The following is a 19,586-nucleotide window of genomic DNA, read 5'->3' on the forward strand; positions in this document are numbered from 1 at the left end:
TCCATCTTTAAAACTTGTGTTAATACCCATTTTTATTATTTGGCTTTCAACTCCGCATGAGACGCTGCACTGTTTTAGTGTTTTATTGTTTTTAATGTCCCTCACCCCCCACCGCAACGCCTATTTTTAATTGAACATTATGTTCGAGGGCGCATCACGTCACGTCAGCCGCTCTCTGCATTTGCCGGGCCATGGCATTCTGTAGTCCCGCCTCATCAGCACATACACAATGAATGGGAAAGTCGACGGCATGCTGCACATTGCCAAGTATGGTGTGAAAAGGCCTTTACAGTTGTACTAGTAAAGATATACACGTAGATGTAGCCTACCCACCTCATCCAACACTGCCTCAGCCTCCTCCTCCGTTTTTCCGGGAAATCGGATCCTCATGACTGTGAGCGCAGTCAACGTCTGACGTATAAGCTCTGCTTCCTGCTCTTTACTCCTCAGGTTAATTAGTGGATCACCCTGAACAAATGTCCAATAAGAAAAAAAAAATAGGATAACCAACTTTAAGTGTTCCTATATAACTGCTAACAGTATATAATGGAATTGTACATGATAATATACGCATACAGTGGCTGTCTTTGGTGTGATTTCAGTTGTATTAATTTTTTTTCTTGTACTCAGTCAAGTCACCCACTGTTGATTTATTGTAAATAATGCATGTTGAAGGCACTTTACACTGGCTAGAGTGTAGTCTTTGCGATTTGATTATTTGGATTAGTTCCACAGCTGAGAAATTAATGAGAAAATTTGAACTATGAGTCTTATTTTTTCAGAACAGTGTTGTATAGCTTTCAAAAGACTACAAATTACATGTTGTATCTCAAGATGCATGTATGCAAGGCGGTGGCTTTTTAAAGTTACCAGGGCACTTGTTTAGCAGGTAGGAGAATGGATGAGGCAGGCGTTAAACGACAGGTGGCAACATAATAGACATTGTCATTGAGGACAGTTGTAAGAACCGGTATGACAAAAAAAGTTGTAAAGAAGAGAAAATCATGTGTTTGCATGTACAGTATGTCTGTGTGTGTTTGTGATCTTACAATGTTGGAGTGAATTGTGCCCAGGCTGTTGCTGTGAGGCACACGATGGGCAGAGCCACTGCGGCTTAACGAATGAGAGCGTAGTATCGCAGAGCTCGGCCGAACGGGGGTAGTCACAACCAGAACGTTAGGAGAGGGCCTAGTGAACGGAGCTCGCACTTCGTTGGGTGACGAGAGAGAAGCGATGGAGCGAGGGCAGGAGATGGAGCGTCTGATTCGGCCGGAGAGAGTCGGAGAAGCAGAAGAGCCCGAACTGGTTTTGATTGGCTTGACTGCTGGTTTCCAATGCATCCGACCTGTGCAGAAACAGAGCGGGGAAAAAAGGAGATTCAAGGAATTTCTTAACATGTATTTAAGAATGGTTTTGAAGGTGATGAAGTGTCACTTTTACAGCACACAGTTAGTGGACACTAAAATTAAAAAGTAAGAACAAATCTATGATCCAAAACGGAATATCTTCTGAATCTTAATGTCAAGCACATAAAATTGTTCTATTCGCAGGGAATAGGTACCAAGTCTTGCAAAAATTGTGAAAATCTGTGCGTAACACACCCATCCATAAAAGTTTCTAATTGTCTATTGCAGCGATTCTCAAACCTTTGACACCAAGTACCACCTAAAAAAATACCAAGTACCACTATCTTGACATATTAGGCCGAAGTGTTCATAAAAAACAAGGTTTTATTCCTAAAAAGTACTATATCTAATTGCATTGTAAGCCATTGTAACATTATGCACAGTTTGAACATTAACACCAAAAGTTAAAGTTAAAAAATGTATTTATATCGTAAAAAAACAAATATTAAATGCAAATGTATTGTACCGAAAGGTTAAAGAAAACTGAACTGCACTTAAAAAAATGTACTGTACTTGAAAAGTTAAAAAAAACGTCCAGCCTGTATGCATTCCTAAAAGCTTCATTTTAATGTTTTGTTGTATTTCATATTGTAAATGTAAATTTTATTGTATTTACAATATTGTATTTTATTCAGTGATTCTTTCACATACCACTAGTGGTACAAGTACCACACTTTGTGCCTCACTGGTCTATATCACAACATGGTGGCACTTTTTTATTAGACAAGGCAATGGCCTGGCTAAGAAAATGATATATTTTTATAAAGCAATATTTTCGCATTGGACATGTCAGAAGTAGCGCAGAGGATAAGAGTATGCCCTGAAACCGGAGGGTCACCGGTTCGTATGAGCGTACTGTCGTCATTGTGTCCCTGGGTAAAATGCTTAATCTACATTGCCTATGAATGAATGTGGTTGGATGTTTGTTGGTGTTTAGATGGGCCATAGGTGCAGAATGGCAGCCACACGTTCATCAGATTGCCCCAGGGCAGCTGTGGTCACACAAGTTGCTTACCACCACCAGGTGAGACTATGGAGTGAATTGTGTAATTGGTAAAGTGTCTAGAAAAGTGCTAAATATGTTTTTTTATTACAACCCCAATTCCAATGAAGTTGGGACATTGTGTTAAACATCAATAAAAACAGAATATACTGATTTGCAAATCATGTTCCACCTATATTTAATTGAATACACTACAAAGACAAGATATTTAATGTTCAAACTGATAAACTTTATTGTTTTTAGCAAATAATCATTAACTTAGAATTTTATGGCTGCAACACGTTCCAAACAAGCTGCGACAGGTGGCAAAAAAGACTGAGAAAGTTGAGGAATGCTCATCAGACACCTGTTTGGAACATCCCACAGGTGAACAAGCTAATTGGGAACAGGTGGGTGCCATGATTGGGTATAAAAGGAGAATTGCTCAGTCATTCACAAGCAAAGATGGGGCGAGGTTCAAGTGCGTGAGAAAATAAGGACAATGTTCATCAATGTACAATTGCAAGGAATTTAGGGATTTCATAATCTACGGTCCATAATATCATCAAAAGGTTCTGGGAATCTGGAAAAATCATGGCATGTAAGCAGCAAAGCCGAAAACCAATATTGAATGCCTGTGACCTTCAATCCCTCAGGCGGCACATGGGCTCAGGAACACTTCAGAAAACCAATGTCAGTAAATACAGTTTGGCGCTACATCTGTAAGTGCAACTTGAAACTCTACTATGCAAAGCAAAAGCCATTTATCAACAACACCCAGAAACGCTGCCGGCTTCTCTCGGCCCGAGCTCATCTAAGATGGACTGATGCAAAGTGGAAAAGTGTTCTGTGGTCCGACGAGTCCACATTTCAAATTGTTTTTGGAAATTGTGGCCATCGTGTCCACCAGGCCAAAGAGGAAAAGAACCAACCGGACTGTTATGGACGCAAAGTTCAAAAGCCAGCATCTGTGATGGTATGGGGCTGTGTTAGTGCCAATGGCACATTCTGCACGTGTTACAACAGCGTGGCTTAGTAGTAAAAGCGTGCGGGTACTCGACTGGCCTGCCTGCAGTCCAGACCTGTCTCCCATTGAAAATGTGTGGCGCTTTATGAAGCGTAAACTACGACAACGGAGACCCCGGACTGTTGAACAGCTGAAGCTGTACATCAAGCAAGAATGGGAAAGAATTCCACCTACAAAGCTTCAACAATTAGTGTCCTCAGTTCCCAAACGTTTATTGAATGTTGTTATAAGAAAAGGTGATGTAACACAGTGGTAAACATGACCCTGTCCCAACTTGTTTGGAACGTGTTGCAGCCATAAAATTCTAAGTTAATGATTCTTTGCTAAAAACAATGAAGTTTATCAGTTTGAACATTAAATGTCTTTGTAGCGTAATCAATTAAATATAGGTTGAACATGATTTGCAAATCATTGTATTCTGTTTTTATTTCTGTTTAACACAACGTCCCAACTTCATTGGAATTGGGGTTGTATTATGTCTTAGGCCAGAGCAGACTCTCTGTCAATAGGTGACTTCAGGAAGAGAAAAACAATCGCTGGAGGGGATATAGATCAATGAGCTCCGCCGACACATTTAAGTGGCCAGCAATTTTTCATCAGTTCATTCTGTATTTAATTGGGGTATACCACCAACGTTCAATGTTCCTGTCACACACGAAGTGAGTCCTCTTCCGCATATATGACGTCACCATGCAAGACTATTTGCACCGCTTTTAATAGGGTACGCAATAACCTGCTTCAACTGGAGAGGATTAAAGCCAGCTGTGGTGACGCCCACACCAGCTGAAAAATCCTATTTTAAATGCGCTGGAGTTGCAACAGTCCACTAAAGTACCAAAACTGGGTCTAGCCCGCCTCCTCACAGAGTGGGCAGACAGATACACGAGATCCGCAGACGTGGGGTGGATCATACGTATTTCATTCATAAACATGTGAACATCTGACTTTGAATCCTCTAAATCATTGTCGAAAGCGGTTCTTTGAATCATCATTATTAGCCCATTTTCTTTATTTAAATCACCCCACTGGCCAGCATGCAGCTATGGGGTTTGGGGGTGTGCATATGCACAAACGATCAGACATGGTTGGGGATAGATTCATGAGCTCCGCAGACATATTTAAGTTGCCTGTGGTTATCACCAGCTCATACTTTATTTAATCACTTTGCCTTTTGCCACACCAGCCAAGAAGCAATGCTCCATGCATGCGAGACCATCAGTGTGCCTCACATAAAGAGAATGAATGAATTAAGCCGCTTTGACTGGCAGAGAATAAAGTCGTCTCTGTTTACGCCTACCAGCCCAGACAGCCCCTTTTTTTTTTTTTAAATACGCCTGCTGCGCATATCTGCGAGATTACGACAACCCAGTGTAACACACCTCCTTGCAGAGTTACGCCACGCGCCATACGTGATTTGTGCAGAAAAATATAGTATCGCGCCTTAAAATTAAATCAATTTATGAAGATCTACAAATGATTTTCACTCCATTTTCTACATGACCATAATAATACTCATAGCCTCTATTGACTCTTGAACTTTACAAATTAAAGTGACTATTTCAAACATACTTTCAGTATAAGTGGTCACCTGCTCTGTATATTTGTATAAACGTTATAGATGAAACAAACTGTACATACAGTAATTAAAGTACATAATCCATGACATTGTATGAACAATGGGATTCCACCAACTTCCACCTTCCCCTGCAAACTCTACTGCAGACAAGCTGTTGACTAACGTTTAATTGCACATCGCAAGGATTGCTTTTCACAGAACTGTAAGCAAAACTGGCGCAGCTGGATCAACCAAATGTCGTTTAGTCACAGCGGCTCCTAAAACTACCCCACGCAACCAAAATGTCTTTTATTTATTGTAGCATATGACCAAACATTAAAAGGATGACAAGGAGGTGATCGATCAAGACTCTCTTTAATGCACATAGGATGGGTCATTGTCAACTGTAACAGTCTGCTCTCCCCCCAACACACAATCTCCTCTTTCTTAACTCACACCAGTCTACTTGGCTTTCTCACCCAATCAGTCAGAACTCAGCCTATACACATTCACAGCCTCACAGACAGTTAGGTGCCTGACACTGCCAACAGAGCACAGCGACTGCGGCAAGACATTACTAGCAATTGCAGTGTTTTTTAGGATTTGTAGTAGTAGTCAGTCTATTACTAATGGCCAGTTTAGACAAAACTATGACATGCAGTGACCTTTTTAGGGTTGGTAAGATGAAACTTAGGAGTGTAAATATGTCCATGTTAATTAGCATCTCACACACACAATGAGACATACGTGAAAGCATACGCTGAACCTCTCCATCATCCTTGAGACGCCTCCAACTGGTATTGTAGCCAGCGTAATTGTCTTTGCTATAAATTTACTATGTGTATCTGCATTATGTGTTCATGAATGGGTTGCTGCTGAAGCATCCGTGCACTGGATCCCAAATGAGAGCATTATGTGTCTTAGTCATCCAGACTTTTGATGGCTTGGTGTGGAGTGGGTATTGGCAGGGTTTCTGTCTTTATCTGTACACACATCCACTCACACACTCATTCACAGTCCAAATGTTTCACGGCTGTGTCTGCTATTTTGTTATAAACACAGTGAGCTCACTCAAGTATCCTTTTTTCACCCGACTCTGTAACTGGAGTGATTTTTTCTTCTCTTCAACAAGGTCGGCACATGGACTGTGAAAAAAGGTGCTACTTGAAATGAATGAAAGTTAACATGACATTTCGCCATAATATGTGGATGTTAGGGTTTACACGATCAGGATTTTTGGGGCCGATCACTGATCAGCGAGTTTAAAAAAACGATAACCGATCACCGATCCGATCACAAGATGGAGCAGTGTGTCTATTTCAATGACCTGTTCATTTACTGTATATACTTGTGTACTTAATTGCTCAAAAAGTTATATTTACAATAAATAATGTATCTTTGTTCATCTATTTATGCCAGTGAGGCATAGTGATAGACAGAACAAATGAATGGTCTTCTATTAGATGTCAGGAAGTATATACAGTAATTAATGTATCCACCTTTTGTGACATTTTTGTTTGTTGGTGTGCCGTGAGATTTTTCAATTGTAAAATATGTTCCTTGACTCGATAAAGGTTGGAAATCACTCTATTCAGGTCATGTATTCTAATCAGTCAGGTCAAACCAATATTACAACATGACAGAAACAATGCTAACTTACTGTAATTAAGTTATTGTAATTAAATTACTTCACCCACACCGAAACTTTAGAACATGAATCGACAGAACGGCAGCATGTTTGCGCAGAACCGTTAGTGCTAGCACTAGCGTGCTAGGCTACATAACGTTTTGTTGCCTGCTTGCGAGCCGTATCGTATTAAAAGTATGTGAACATATTTCAAGCAAGCCTTAAATGAACGTCCTCTCCTGAGCACTGGTGACCACCAACACACGTTTTTCCCCATTTTGTTCTTATAATACAGTCGGCGCGATCCAGTCTTGTTGTTGTCGCCACGGTAACGGGTGTATCCGGTCGCATTGACAAGATAAAGCCCAATGATCGCAAAAAAAGGAATGCGGTGGTAACGGAATACAAAATTTTATTGCAGTAGTCTGACATAGGGCAATCGTGAAAGAGCAAATTTGTCTTGTCGTCTGATCCGGGCATTACGTGTTGCCTGTCTCAGACGTGTTGTCTGTTCCACACCGCCGTGTTTTTTTTTTTTTTACTAACTTTAGTGGCCGTCAGATATTTACATTACTACGTAAAAGACACACGACAAGGCTAAAAATAAAGTAGCTTTTGGATTAAAATATACTGTGCACGATGGCGATGCGGAGTAAATGTCTTTTGCGGAGCAGCAAATTATGACATTAAAGCCAATCAGCCGATCAGCATAAAACGCTAAATATCGGCAGATACCGATCAACCCGATCAGATTGGTGTAAAGTTTAGTGGATGTTTGTGGCTTATCAGTCTCATACTAAAACAGGGAGCATTTCATCATAAATGTAAAGTTGTTTTAAGGTAAAAGGGGAGTTTTTGTCCCTCAACTTCATCAATTCATTTTTGTCAAAATATGTGCCACTTTCTTCACCTGCGACACTCAAGAGTTGTGTTCTTGTATTCCTTCATGTTCTTCACTCACATTTGGCCTATACTGTGGAGCCTCGGTTTACGAGCGATTTGCATTGTGCACGAAAAGAGAAATTACTTCAGTTCATCCACTATTTTCGGTTCACGAACAGTCTTGGTACGGACGCGCATATGGAAATATTGTAATAGCAAAACATGACAATGGTGTTTGTGTTGTGAGATTGTTGCAACTGTATCATTATAACAACAATAAATCTAATTCGTATAGCCCTTTTCCCAACACTTAAGACGTGTTTTGTGGTCTAATGTTTCCTTGTAAATACATCCATCCATCCATTTCCTTCTGCTTGTCCGAGGTCGGGTTGCGGGAGCAGTAGCTTTAACAGGGAAGCCCAGACTTCCCTCTCCCCAGCCACTTCCTCCAGCTCTTCCGAGGGGAACCCGAGGCATTCCCAGGCAAGGCGAGATACGTAGTCTCTCCAGCGTGTCCTGGGTCGTCCCCGGGTTCTCCTCCCGGTGGGACGTGCCAGGAACATCTCACCAGGGAGGCGTCCAGGAGGCATTCGAATCAAATGCCCCACCCACCTCACCTGGCTCACCTCGATGCGGAGGAGCAGCAGCTCTACTCTGAGCCCCTCACGGATGACCAATCTTCTCACCCTATCTCTAAGGGAGAGCCTGGACACACCTGCGGAGGAAACTCATTTCGGGCTCTTGTTCTTTCGGTCACGGTCACAGCTCGCTACCATAGGTGAGGGTCGGATCAAAGGGTAAATAGAGAGCTTCGCCTTTCGGCTGAGCTCCTTCTTCACCACAACGGACCAATGCAAAGTCCGCATCACTGCAGACGCTGCACCGATCAGCCTGTCGATCTCCCGTTTCATTCTTCCCTCACTCGTGAACAAGACCCCTAGATATTTAAACTTCTCCACTTGGGGCAGGATCTCATCTCTGACCTGGAGAGGGAACTCCACCCTTTTCCGACTGAGGACCATGGTCTCAAATTTGGAGGTGCTGAGAGAAAATCTCTCTCTCTCTATCTCTCTCTCTGAACACCTCCAGATTTGGAGGTGTTCATTCTCATCCCAGCCGCTTCACACTCGGTTCCGAACCGCTCCAGAGAGAGTTGGAGATCACGGCTTGATGAAACCAACAGGACCACATCATCTACAAAAAGCAAAGATGCAATACTGAGGCCACCAAACCGGAACCCCTCTACCCCTCTACGCCTCGGCTGTCCATTCCGAACAGAATCGGTGACAAAGGACAGCCTTGGTCCAAACCTCACCAGAAACGAGTCCGACTTACTGCCGGCAATACGGACCAAACTCTGACACTGGTTGTACAGGGAACGAATAGCCCGTATCAGGGTTTTGGCACCACATACTCCCGAAGCACCTTAGTAAAGGGGGAAGGGTGCTCTTAGGAACCTCAAGTGCAGCAGAATTGTTTTTGTAACCTTGGCCATATCTGTGCCTTGCCACATTTCTGTCTCTGAGCTCTTCAGGCAGTTCCTTTGACCTCATGATTCTCATTTGCTCTGACATGCACTGTGAGCTGTAAGGTCTTATATAGACAGGTGGGTGGCTTTCCTAATAAAGTTCAATCAGTATAATCAAACACAGGTGGACTCCAATGAAGGTGTAGAACCATCTCAAGGATGATCAGAAGAAATGGACAGCACCTGAGTTAAATATATAAGTGTCACGGCAAAGGGTCTGAATACTTATGGCTGTGTGATATTTCAGTTTTTCTTTTTTAATAAATCTGCAAAAATTTCAACAATTACATTTTTGTCTGTCAATATGGGGTGCTGTGTGTACATTAATGATGGAAAACAATTAACTTAAATTATTTTACCAAATGGCTGCAATAGTGAAAAATTTAAGGGGTTCTGAATACTTTCCGTACCCACTGTATACTGTGGACAAACAACCATTCACACACACACCAATGGGCAATCTGCAGTATTCAGTTAACCTAACATACAGCAAGTTTTTGGAACGTGGGAGGAAACCAGAGTACCTGGAGAAAACCGGCACAAGTACTTGGAGAATATGCAAACTCCACAGTTAGGTCTGAGCCAACATTCGAGCTCAGAAATTTTGACCATGAGGGAGACCCGCTAAGCACACTAAATGTATTGTACTGTATTTTATTATGTGCATGAGCATTTTTTTAGACAGCTAAATTCTGTGGCCAGATCACCTGACAAGGTCTTACTGCAACTTTGTGATATTTCTTTCTATTTTACCTCCAATCCAATGACATCCAAAAATGTCTGCTTGTACAAAAATATTAATGCTCAGTTTTTATTGGCACTGTCAGAGGTTATAATTTAACAATAGCTAACAATATTGCAGCTGTATTGAGCGCAGTGGTATTTTTGCCTCAATTGTGTAGCTAAATAATGTGAGCAGATTATTTGAAACAGCATGGAAGATACTATAATACTACTAATAATATAAATGTTACCACCACAATAATAAACATATCCCGTACTTTTGTATTGGATTTCATTAGACAAGTGTAATGAGGAGTACCGTATTTTCACAACCATAAGGCGCACTTAAAAGTCTTACATTTTCTCCAAAATGGACGGGGCGCCTTAAAATGCGCCGTGCCTTATGTGTGCACCGAGTTCCAACATCTATAAATGTTGTTGTGTGATGAGCGCTCCGCTTGACTTTTTTTTTTTTTTTTACTTTTTTTTGACTGCTTGACTGACTTGGCGCATTTCCTGCCGACACGCTGCTTATACAGAGGAAAAGCGGACGTGGCTGAGGACAGCATGCGGACGTAAAGGGGGAAGGGTGCGTGAAGGAGGACGCTAAAGCTACGCCCCCAGTAGGTATATAGCGCCGGGGTGTGCATTGTGCAAAACAACATCGGTTTGGCTAAGGACCCCTGAAAATGGCACCTACGAAGAGACACGCTTACGAAGCACAGTTTAAACTGCAAGGTATCAGTTACGCGGAGGAACATGGGAATTGAGCAGCCGCGAGAGAATTCAAGATCAACGAATCCATTGTTCGCAAGTGGAGGAAGCAAGAAAACGAGCTTCGCCAAGTCAAGAAGACGAAGCTGAGTTTCCGGGGAAAAAAAGAACAACAAAACACGGAAACAAGTCAAGGTGGCCCGAGTTGGACTAAGGACCCCCAAAAATGGCACCTACGAAGAGACACGCTTACGAAGCACAGTTTAAACTGCGAGCTATTAGTTATGCAGAGGAACATGGGAATCGAGCAGCCGCGAGAGAATTCAAGATCAACAAATCCATGGTTCGCAAGTTGTGGAAGCAGGAAAATGAGCTTCGCCAAGTCAAGAAGACGAAGTTGAGTTTCCGCGGGGAAAAAAAGAAAAACAAAATGCGGAAACAAGGCGAGGTGGCCCGAGTGTGAAGACCAACTCGAGCAATGGATTAATGAGCAAAGAACAGCCGGGAGAAGCGTCTCAAGTCACCATTCGACTGAGTGCAATAACTCTGGCATGTGCAGCAAGTGAGGAAGCTTGCCATCATTCCGGGAGGCTTGACTAAGGAACTCCAACCGCTGGACATCCGTGTAAACAGGGCGTTCAAAGTGAAGTCACGAATGGTGTGAAAGCGATGGATGACAGATGGTGAACCTAGTTTTACTAAGACTAGGAGGCAGCGCCGGGCGAGTTACGCCACAATTTGTGAATGGATTGCGGATGCTTAGGCTAACGTGTCTGCTTGCACTGTTGTTCGAGCTTTCGTAAAAGCCGGCATCATTTCTGAGGAGCCGCACGGCAACGAGACTGACTCAGACAATGACGAGAGGGAACCTGGCGTGTCTGATGGAACTTGCCCAGCTGTTCATTTCGGTTACAGAAGATGAGGACTTTGATGGATTTGTGGATGAGGATTGATAAAAAAAATAACATGACTGATGGATGGATGGATGACTACATTGTTAAATACTTCAATAAAGTAGCGTGCATGCATGCTACCGTATGTTTTAAGCTAGCATGTTTTACCATGCCTGCGCCTTCTAATACGGTGAATACGCCTTCTATGGTCGTGAAAATACGGTACATAATATTTTCGAGTGCACATAATCACGAAAAGAAACTCCTAAAACCAATCTTTGGAGTATAAATAGTTGATGCCACACAAACACTGGCTAGTGTGTCCTAACTAAGTCTTTTTGCGTGAACTGATGAAGTGTGCTCAGATAAGAGGGGAAACGTCTTTTAAGACAAACAGAACAGTCCATTTACGATCAATTAAATGCCCTCAGAATGCAATGACCTGGATGAATGAGAATATTCACAGGGATTGTATGTATGCCATAAAAAACAACCTATTGCTATACCTGAGCGTTCAGCCAAGTTCTTCTCCTTGCTTCCAAGGTCGTAAGAGACTTTCTTCTCCCTTTTTTCTCCACCTCTAGTATCCCCTTCCGCTTTTCTCCTCTCTTCCTCTTCTTCATCTGAGGATGAGCAGGAGTTTTCAGCGCTGCTGCTGCTGGTGAAGTCAGCCAAGTAGTCTGGTCGTTGACGTGGTAATGTCTGGCTGCACTCAGCCATAGTGCTCAAGGGCTGGCAGGGATGAACACGTTTAGAGACATGAGTTGAACTAAAAAAGATATAGTCTATAAATATGTATATGTAATGCAGTTTAAAATACAGTGCCCTGAAGGTTCCACAATATGGAATTTGACCATTCAAGACAAATACATTGAAGTCACAGAAAAATCTAGAGTCCAGGATGATGGCAAGCAACCTCAACAACTCTCACTTTAAGACTTCAGCATATTTTGAAAGACTTCTGCTCAGTGAACATCTAAAGCATTAGTCTGTGTTTTTTTCTTTGACTTTTTACGTTTTTATGATGCTAGCACACGAGTAGCGGTAAACGATTTCCAAGATGAAAAAGGAAGACCACAGAAGCAGAAATTTAACTTATTGGAAAGTGGTAAAGCAATAATGACGACTCTGTCCTGGCTGCTCAGTTAAATATGGATAAGTGCACATTAATCATAACAGAAATATAGACTATACAACAGAAGGTCAGCTGTGTTTAGTGTTAATGCTTTTTTACATCATGGCCAGGGGACTACAGATGAAAACTAGCCTTCTGGCTAATTCTGGCTTTTTTAACCATGTGTACTTCATGTGTTTTATGAAATTGCATTCTCCCCTTTCAAAAAATAAACTGAACTGAACTGAATGTGAACAACAAGCAGTGATTTCTTTTGAGGAAAAGGTGTTTTAAAATCTTAGGTGGACTGGGGGTCTGTAATGAATGGTGTTTAACTAAAGAGGTTCCCTGCAATTGGCTGGCTACCAGCTCAGGATGTACTGCGCCTCTCGTCCGAAGTCAGCTGGGAGAGGTGCCACCACACCCATGACCCTAGTGAAGATGAGTGATTCAGAAAATGGATGGATGGATAAAGAGGTTCCACTGTAGTTGAATCTAAACCACTCAAACTTGGGAAAAATAAAACATACATTCACTCACCAATGCCCAGATTTGTAGGAGAATACAGTATACCACCGCACACACACTTAAACATGTCAGAAGCCTTCAAAGTCCCATTACCATCAGTAACTTGGACCTTGTGGTGATTCAATATGTAGTTATACAAAATTATACATCCACCTTTTTAAAGCCAGTCACTGTAAATAAAAGAGCACATGGTTTCAGACCCAGTTGTATACATACCAGTTAAATTATCAATATCAATATTTTGATATCTATATCAATATCTTGCCTGTAATGTTTGACTGTTGCAACTCGGGAAATGTGAGATCAGAATTAGTGATTCCCACACCTGATCTCACAAACTAATTTTGCACAAAAAATGGGACATTCATTAAATGGAGTGTCTGTCTACCATCCTGTAAGGCGACAAATTGATTAATAAAGCATATACAGTATACATTTGTTATGCTACGATTAGCATGTCAGCGCTGCCATGCCAACAGAACTAATGGGCAGGAAATTATCAGTAGGCCTTAACACACAGTCACCGCAGGCTAGTTGTGCGAGTGATTGAGAGAGGAGGACAGAGACGATAGGAGATTAACCTCATGAGGAGACAATAAAGAGGAAGACAAGAGCATTAGGTTAATAGAGAGAGCAATTGGGAGGAAGGCCCACCGAGAGTTGAAGTGAAACTGGATGGCATTTTAGATACCTGAAGCTATTAAGAATATTATCATCCGCATTAAAGAAGAAGCTAATTGTATTGTATTGTAAGTAATGCATACAAACAGGTATTACCTTGGCAGAAAGCTTGCACTTTGAAAAGCTTCACCTGATTTGACTGTGATTTAGGGCTGCACGATATTGGAAAAAAATGATTGCAATTTTTTTTAAACCTGCAATATATATTGAAATGTGAAAAAAATACATGATAACATACTCGTGACAAGATTTCTGCCTAGAAGCTCCGCAAGGACCCAAAAACATTTAAATTCTGCCCGGAACCATGTTTGCGCCGCTGGAACCAATGTTTCACATGGACATTTATTGCAGGCAGATGCAGTGTTGGGCCACTGATAAACTTTGTAAAAAATGACAGAGGAGCATCTGTTAGTAATTTTTAAGACACTGTTAGATGTGTAATGTACATATTATACGATTTAAGAGTGAGCTGAATGGTAGTTACCGTTTTTTTTATACCTAAAATCGACAGCGTGCTAATGCTAATCGCGATTGCTGTTTAGCATTTTACTCTCTCAAATTCTGTACACCAAACTTATACCACAAACTCAGTACCAACATATTCTGTTTAAAGATCATAGTGCATCACTCATAAATGAGAAAAATAAATATATATATATATATATATATATATATATATATAGCTGGGATAAGCTCCAGCACGCCCGTGACCCTAGTGACGATAAGCGGCATGGAAAATATATACATATAATATATATATATATTATATGTATATATTTATACATATATTTATACATATATATTATACATATATACTCCAAATAGTGATGCGCCCCTAAACCTAATAACTGGTTGGGCCATCATCAGCAGCAGCAACTGAAATTAGCTGTTTTCTATAACTGGCAAGGAGTGTTTCACATATTTTGGCCCACTCTTCTTTGCAGAATTGTTTAAATTTAGCAAAAATGGAGGGTTTTCCAGCATTAAAGGGCCTTTTTAAGGCTATGCCACTGCATTTCAATTGGATTCAAGACCGGCCACTCCAAAACCTTCATTTTGTTTTTTTAAGCCATTCAGAAGTTGACTTGCTGGTGTGTTTTGGATCGTTATCTTGCTGCAGAACCCATGTGTGCTTCAGTTTGAAGTCACCAGAAGTTTATCTCTTTACAGTAGCCGTAGCTCTCCACCTCTCCCTGTCCCCCCAAATGTAATCTGTTGTAATGCACATTAGTTTAATTCTGAAGAGCGATACCAGAAACACAGCTGGTGTAAATTTTTTCCCTGTGTCCACATTTATAATTATCATACAAGGAGATAAGTATATAACAGTCAGGGCTGCTCCGCATGTTCTTTGAAGGGTTATAATTTACTGTAATGTTGGCGCTAATCTTATTTGCATGTCCAAACAGTTCTCTCTGCTGGTCTTTTTTTAATATTACACTTGATCCACTGCATATTAGGTACACCAACATTGCAGTGAACCATCCGATTTGACTATTGCGCACACATACATGATGATGCTCAAACAATATATCGTGCAGCCCTCCTGTGATTTGTCAAAAGTGCCTGGAGCAATCCATTTCTTTTGCAGAAATTAGAGAGGCTACTAGTTTAATATTTTAGTTTGAATGTGTCAAAAGCGAGAAGCTGCCAGCTTGTAAACAATGGCAGCCCACAAAGAGAACAGTGTAGGGGCTAGGATGCTAGCATGACAACAACAGTTGTATCAGAATTGGACATTTCATCACTAAAAGAACACACTTCAGTTGTACAGCCGGGTTCACAACCCTTGTCCTGCATGCTTCTTCTCCTGTCCTTGTCCTGTCCTATCTTGTCCTGTCCTTCCCTCACAGGGTGTAGCACTACTGTCCCTTACAACATTCATATCTAATGTGTTATTGTTCTAGATATACAAGGATTTATTTTTCTCATCTTGTTTACAGTTAGTGCTTTGTCTTTTGTGTTTTTTTTCTCACTCCCCTTTAGAAACTTTGTTCAGCTTGACTGATCAACTCTGATTCTCAATAAATATCCATTATAATACTAAGGAACCACAGCGGCAGCTTTAAAAAATCCACTGTGACACAATAAAACTGTTCCGGCATAAAAGGGATACAGATCCTCCATTTTACTTGACCTAACAGCCAAACAGGACCAAAAAAAAAAAAAAAAAAAGTGCGAACAATAGCAAATTATGTTTTTGCTCCTTTACAGTCTGTCTTAAACAAGAGACTGGCACATGCTTCTTAACCTGATTGTCTTTCAATGGATGTGACAGACAGAACATATAACCTCCAATGAAATTTCATAGCCTTTCTGTCTTGTGCCTCTTCCTTCCCAACAAAATCATTTCTCTAATCACTTTCCCACTCTCTAGTCTAGCTTTTGGTTCAGTTTTCGCCAGATGGCGTTTGAGCAAGACACCCCACGGGGTAAATTTACCCATCACAGCTCTTTCTTTCCCCGGCACCGAATGTCTCTCTCCGCAAATTCAGCACGAGCGAATGTGACGCCATCCAAATGAACTTGGACAACAGTGATTGTGTCTAAACAAGTCCTTATTCTAGCTAATGCATCCCTGAACTGCCCTGTTCTAGCCAATTTAGCCCTCAAATGAGGAATGGATGTAGATGTGCGGGAAGAGAAACGGGAATGGGTGGGGGTGTATGTTGAAGGGAGGCGAGCGAAGCAACGTGATGAAGGGAGTAATGTGCTGTCAGGGGAAATCTTGGGGGCGTGTAGGTGCATGTGACAGAGAAAGAGGGCGATAGAATGATAGTTTGGTGAGAAAAGGAGGCGGTCTGACAGCTGTCCCCTTGAGGCACTCAAGTCCTTTCTTTGGGCCTCTCTGATTCTTTCCTCTTGAGCCTAACACACTACTCGGAATCACATCCTGTATGCTCTGTGTGGGCATTAGATCTATGCACCTGCCTACCTGCCACCCTCCCAAACTCCCTATTCTGTACTTTTACTAGGAGCAAGTGGCCTCTATTCTCCTTCGTCTTTCCCAGTTGGTGTTTCCCGCTCTTGGTAAAGCACCTTAGGGCCACGTTGTCTCGAGGATTTGCCCATCAGCTTCTCGTCATCCAGTTCACATTGCTCTAGCAGATCCAAGATGTCCTCCTCCTACACGCCAACACATACAAAAGACATCAGATTGGTGATAACCAAAGGAATAATCTTAATTCTGTATACTCAAGAAGAAACAAACAAGTATCGAGGAAACTTAAAATACAGTGGAAAATCCAAAGTCATACCTAATCAACACATGGGCTCTATATTTGTTGACTGCGCAACGTGCACTGGAGCGCAAATGGTGCACATCTTGATATGTGTGCCAGCGCAAGGCTCACTGCGCGTGTTTGTCTATTTGGCAGACCAGTCTGCGCCAAGCTGGGCATTGTCAGCGCAGCAAGGTTGGACCCTTGGAGATGCGTTTGACGGAGTGAGATACTGCACTACACCCTGTATATAAAATATATATGTGTGTGTGTGTGTGTGTGTGTGTGTATATATATATATATATATATATATATATATATATATATATATATACACACACACACACACACACACACACCCCTACCCACCCTTGAGGACTTGCACGCTGCCAGAACTAAGACAAGGGCGTGCAAAATCCTCTCGGACCCTCCCCACCCTGGTCACCAGCTCTTCCAGCTCCTTCCCTCAGGTAGGCGCTACCGATCAATGCAAACTAGAACTAGTAGACATTCCAACAGCTTCTTCCCTCTTGCAATCAACTTCTTGAACAGCTAACTTACAATTCCATTACAACAAGCTGGCAATTTTTTGACTTGAGTTCGTTGTCACATTTCTGTATTATGTATTACTCGTGCACTCACTGTAGTTGTCTCGCCGTGCTGCACTATTTGCATATAGTGGCCACTCATGCCAGAGTAGCATCTGCTCCATTTGCACACTGATTGAGGAGTATCTGTAACATTTGCACAACCATTGTCCCAGATTATCGCAGTACTCGTCACTTTAAACCGCATACACTCCTTGAAGTCTCAGTGCCCTTTGCACAATGGTCATTGCACCGGACTATTGCGATATTAGCCATTCGAACTGAGGACTCTGCATCTTTTTGCACAATTGTTTTTTGTCAATGTCTTTATGTCTCCAAAGTGTTCTGTAAATTGACTGTCTGTTGTACTAGAGCGGCTCCAACTACCGGAGACAAATTCCTTGTGTGTTTTGGACATACTTGGCAAATAAAGATGATTCTGATTCTGATTCTGATATATATCCATCCATCCATTTTCTGAGCCGCTTCTTCTCACTAGGGTCGCGGGCGTGCTGGAGCCTATCCCAGCTATCATCGGGCAGGAGGCGGGGTACAACCTGAACTGGTTGCCAGCCAATCGCAGAGCACATATAAACAAACAAACAATCACACTCACATTCACGCCTACGGGTAATTTAGATTCTTCAATCAACCTACCATGCATATATAAATATATATATATAGATATATAAATATATATATCTATATCTATATCTATATATATATTTATATATATATATATATAGCAACACGTTCCAAAAAAGCTGGGACAGGAGGCAAAAAAGACTGAGAAAGTTGAGGAATGCTCATCAAACACCTGTTTGGAACATCCCACAGGTGAACATGCTAATTGGGAACAGGTGGGTGCCATGATTGGGTATAAAAGGAGCTTCCCTGAATTGCTCAGTCATTCACAAGCAAAGATGGGCCGAGGTTCACCTCTTTGTGAACAAGTGCGTGAGAAAATAGTCGAACAGTTTAAGGACAATGTTCCTCAACGTACAATTGCTTGGAATTTAGGGATTTCATCATCTACGGTCCAAAAACTCGGGTATGGGAGAAGTTCGGTGAGGTCATGGAGAAAGACTTCTGGATGGCTTCGAGGAAATTCTGGTCCACCATCCGGCGTCTCAGGAGGGGGAAGCAGTGCACCATCAACACTGCGTATAGTGGGGATGGGGCGCTGCTGACCTCGACTCGGGACGTTGTGAGTCGGTGGGGAGAATACTTCGAAAACCTCCTCAATTCCATCGACACGCCTTCCCATGAGGAAGTAGAGTCTGGGTTCTCTGAGGCGGGCTCTCCTATCTCTGGGGTTGAGGTCACCGAGGTGGTTAAAAAGCTCCTCGGTGGCAAGGCCCTGGGGGTGGATGAGATTCGCCCGGAGTTCCTCAAGGCCCTGGATGTTGTAGGGCTGTCCTGGTTGACACGCCTCTGCAACAACGCGTGGACATCGGGGACAGTGTCTCTGGATTGGCAGACTGGGGTGGTGGTCCCCCTTTTTAAGAAGGGGGACCGGAGGGTGCGTTCCAACTACAGGGGGATCACACTCCTCAGCCTCTCTGGCTAAGGTGCTGGAGAGGAGGGTCCATCGGGAAGTTGAATGTCAGATTCAGGAGGAGCAGTGTGGTTTTCGTCCTGACCGTCCTGAACAGTGGACCAGCTCTACACCCTTAGCAGGGTCCTTGAGGGTGCATGGGAGTTCGCCCAACCAGTCTACATGTGTTTTGTGGACTTGGAGAAGGCGTTCGACCATGTCCCTCGCGGGGTCCTGTGGGGGGTGCTTCGGGAGTATGGGGTACCGAACCCCCTGATACGGGCTGTTCGGTCCCTGTACGACCAGAGTCAGAGTTTGGTCCGCATATCCGGCAGTAAGTCGGACTCGTTTCCGGTGAGTGTTGGACTCCGCCAAGGCTGCCCTTTGTCACCGATTCTGTTCATAACTTTTATGGACAGAATTTCAAGGCTCAGCCGAGGCGTAGAGGGTGGCCTCAGTATTGCATCTCTGCTTTTTGCAGATGGTGTGGTTCTGTTGGCTTCATCAAGCCGTGACCTCCAACTCTCACTGGAGCAGTTCGCAGCCGCTGGGATGAGAATCAGCACCTCCAAATCTGAGAC

At 42.5% G+C, this 19,586-nt stretch overlaps 1 protein-coding gene across 11 annotated transcripts in view; it reads right to left on the reverse strand.

Annotated features, from left to right (window-relative positions):
• Positions 1-19,586, reverse strand: part of ttll7 (tubulin tyrosine ligase-like family, member 7) — a 116,970-nt gene that overhangs the window by 23,357 nt on the left and 74,027 nt on the right. For all 11 annotated transcript variants that reach the window (XR_009789334.1, XM_061779103.1, XM_061779100.1 and 8 more), the window contains 4 exons: positions 16,700-16,786; positions 11,844-12,069; positions 1,050-1,345; positions 334-468 (listed from right to left, as the gene is read on the reverse strand). Coding sequence is in view for 10 of the 11 variants with exons in the window: in XM_061779103.1 (XP_061635087.1) it covers positions 334-468; positions 1,050-1,345; positions 11,844-12,069; positions 16,700-16,786 (744 nt within the window). In the remaining variant the exon portion in view is untranslated. The remainder of the gene's footprint in view (positions 1-333; positions 469-1,049; positions 1,346-11,843; positions 12,070-16,699; positions 16,787-19,586) is intronic.

This window comes from Phyllopteryx taeniolatus, chromosome 7, assembly GCF_024500385.1.
Source record: "Phyllopteryx taeniolatus isolate TA_2022b chromosome 7, UOR_Ptae_1.2, whole genome shotgun sequence".
Lineage (NCBI taxonomy): Eukaryota > Metazoa > Chordata > Actinopteri > Syngnathiformes > Syngnathidae > Phyllopteryx > Phyllopteryx taeniolatus.